The sequence below is a fragment of the Sipha flava genome, unplaced genomic scaffold (assembly GCF_003268045.1).
Source record: "Sipha flava isolate LNK unplaced genomic scaffold, YSA_version1 17919_pilon_pilon, whole genome shotgun sequence".
Taxonomy (NCBI): domain Eukaryota; kingdom Metazoa; phylum Arthropoda; class Insecta; order Hemiptera; family Aphididae; genus Sipha; species Sipha flava.
In genome coordinates this window covers 1-2,821 of record NW_020272131.1, presented here as the reverse complement: position 1 = coordinate 2,821, position 2,821 = coordinate 1, and the positions used below count along the sequence as shown (strand labels likewise).

The following is a 2,821-nucleotide window of genomic DNA, read 5'->3' as shown; positions in this document are numbered from 1 at the left end:
ATATTTAGAGAAAATTGATCTTTTATGAACAACAAGACTGAATTACAAATATGTAGAGTAAAATAAAGAAAAAATATACAATTTATAATTATATTCTGCAAATTCGTCAAATAGAAAATTCAGGAAGTCTCTAAAAGTTAATTTTGTGAAACAAAATACTGAAAGTTCATAATCCTGATGAAAATTATATAAATTGGTTATTTAACTTGGGTCCAAAAATATAATCATCGTTCTCAATTTATTGTAATGTAATAAGCTTACTATTAATAATGATATTTGCTTTTGCAGGCATAGCAATACCGAACATCATAGTAGGTAACATACATTTAAATTCCTGGAGCGATTTTACCAAAAGGTTCGTAAAATTTCCATCTGGAAGTATCGCTGATTCCTAAAATTGCAAACATGTGAAAATTAATTAATTTATCGAATACAATCATTTAAAAATAAAGCTACTAGAAGTTATTCGAGCTGAAATAAAATTAAACAAAATGTTTTTACTGTTTAGTATGGGACAATCAAACATTACAGAAATTATACATTGATATATTAAATTACGAACAATTGAATTGATTACATGAATCGTATTTTTTAGCTAAAAATACATTTATCTAAAGGTACGGTTTCTGAGCTGTGACTAGCGGCAACGACTGATCGTTGAGCGTATATTGGTTTCCTACTCCAAGACTGAATGTTGCGGCGGGCATTTATTTTCAGTTTAGTTTGGTTCAGCTCGATATTTCATTGTGCACACGCTAATTTTATTTTTTTATCTACCGTTATTGATCACTAAAAATGGAACAAGTAATTACAAATAATAATAAAAGTAGTCATATATTTATTAAAAGTGGAGAAAGAAGGAGAAATAATGTATACTTCAATTATATATAAGACTCATTCCACATAGAGTTCATCGTCAGTTGAAGCGAATAAAGTTTTTGATATTATTCTATTGAATAAGTTCGTTTATAAAAATATATAATAGTTTCATTTGGAATAAAATCGAAACGCCACGCAAATAATACACTGCTTCCAGAGCACTACGATCATCAAACACAACGACTAATGTTGACAAGCACTCGTCGATCGGACTTAGGAGAAATCACGACAAGGCTTATATGATTATTATGATAGAGTTATAGAGCAGTAAATCACGTGGTCGTTACTGCTTAGTCCCAGCTTAGAAAACCTACCTTAAGTGACAAGGAATCATTCTGTCTACAAATTGGCACATAATGTTGACGTAACATTATGTTACTTATCAGTTGTCAGATTATCCGTTCATATGCTAAGCGATTATATGCTGAATCGCTAATTTTAATTTTCTATAGTATTTTACAAACATTTAGTACCGTCATATATAAATATAAATTTATTAATTTTTAACAGTAGGTATTGTAATATGCATATATTACTGAGAGGTAATAATACGCATATTCCGAGTCATAAAAACGTACCAAAAATAACTATTGCACTCATAAACTTTAACGAGTGCCACGCGCAAATCTCAGATCACAAGAAACCGCGAACATCAATCGTTCAAATAAGACAACCAGGCCAAGGATAGCCACGTGCCGAAAACAACGCAATTAAAATAGAATCAAACAGAGTATATAAAGGCTCCGTTTCACCACCAACGGCAGACGTGTCCAGCTATCAGACGAAGCCCTTCTGAGTTTCGTCTTCGATATTGTTAGCGCGCGAATTTATAATTTATATCTGTATCTATATCTGTATCTGTATTTGTATCTGTATTTATTAAAGTGTTTACAAGTGTTTAAATTAATCATTGAATCAATTTACCCTGATCCATCAACATCATTACGATAGGTACCTGTTTTTATTGGGTACCACGTAACAGTATTCGTGCAAATTTTACGTGATGCATACTGGCATTTATACTTTTGAATTTTTACATATTAAAAGTGATAAAATATAAAACTTACTATTGTTAAGAGAGTACCATTCTATTTTATTTATAATATGTGTTGGAAAGATACACGGGTCAATAATATTGAATTTTTTGTATTTTGTTACAATTTTATAATTTATGATACCTATTAATATCTATGATCTTTATATTTAATTTTATAATGCTCTGCTGCAAAATTATGTATTTTATTTAAATATTGTGTATCAATTATTCTTTATTAAAACATACAAAATTATCATATACGTACATTATATGTGTTTTCCAAGACAATTGCTTCAACGTGGAAGCTTTGCATTTGATTAATGATTGATTTTAAATTAGTTGTTATATTATTCTTCCAAAAGTCAAGATCATAAGTATCAAAAACTAACATTATTGGTTTATTTCCAATCGCTGCTCTTATACCACCTATATTTTCACGTAAGCTACCTATAATTAAAAATATTATTACTATTATTAACTAAACATTTTAAATATATAATGATTCCTTAAAAATAATATAATTCTTATTAAACATTTTAAATTTAATTCGAAGAATTTAAATTAGAACTGAAATGTTCATATTTTTAACATTTTTACTAGGATTTTGAAATTTTAAATTTTTTTGCCAAATATACTATACTGTTTTTTAACTGATATCGTTTTGTTAATACATTCAAATGCGCATCTTATACATTTAGTTTTGATACATAAATGAAAAATTGTACCCACTAAAAGAAATAAATATTCTCTTTCTAGTAAATCAGTCTCACTAAAAGACAAAAATTATTCTCATGAATCAATCAACCAAAATAACTTTGAGTTAATTCTATGTTTAATAATCTAAATTGTACAAAATTACATTAAATAAATTAAATATTTTAGAAATATTGCATTGCAGTTATAAAT

General features: G+C 27.6%; 1 protein-coding gene across 1 annotated transcript; it reads right to left on the bottom strand.

Moving 5' to 3' along the window:
• Positions 1 to 211: 211 nt before the first annotated feature.
• Positions 212 to 2,362, bottom strand: LOC112680634 (the record flags this gene model as incomplete). The annotated part of the gene is made up of 2 exons (XM_025550801.1): positions 212 to 391; positions 2,181 to 2,362. Coding segments are annotated over 2 exons (335 nt in total), but the record flags the coding sequence as incomplete, so codon positions are not given.
• Between the last annotated feature and the right edge of the window lie 459 nt (positions 2,363 to 2,821).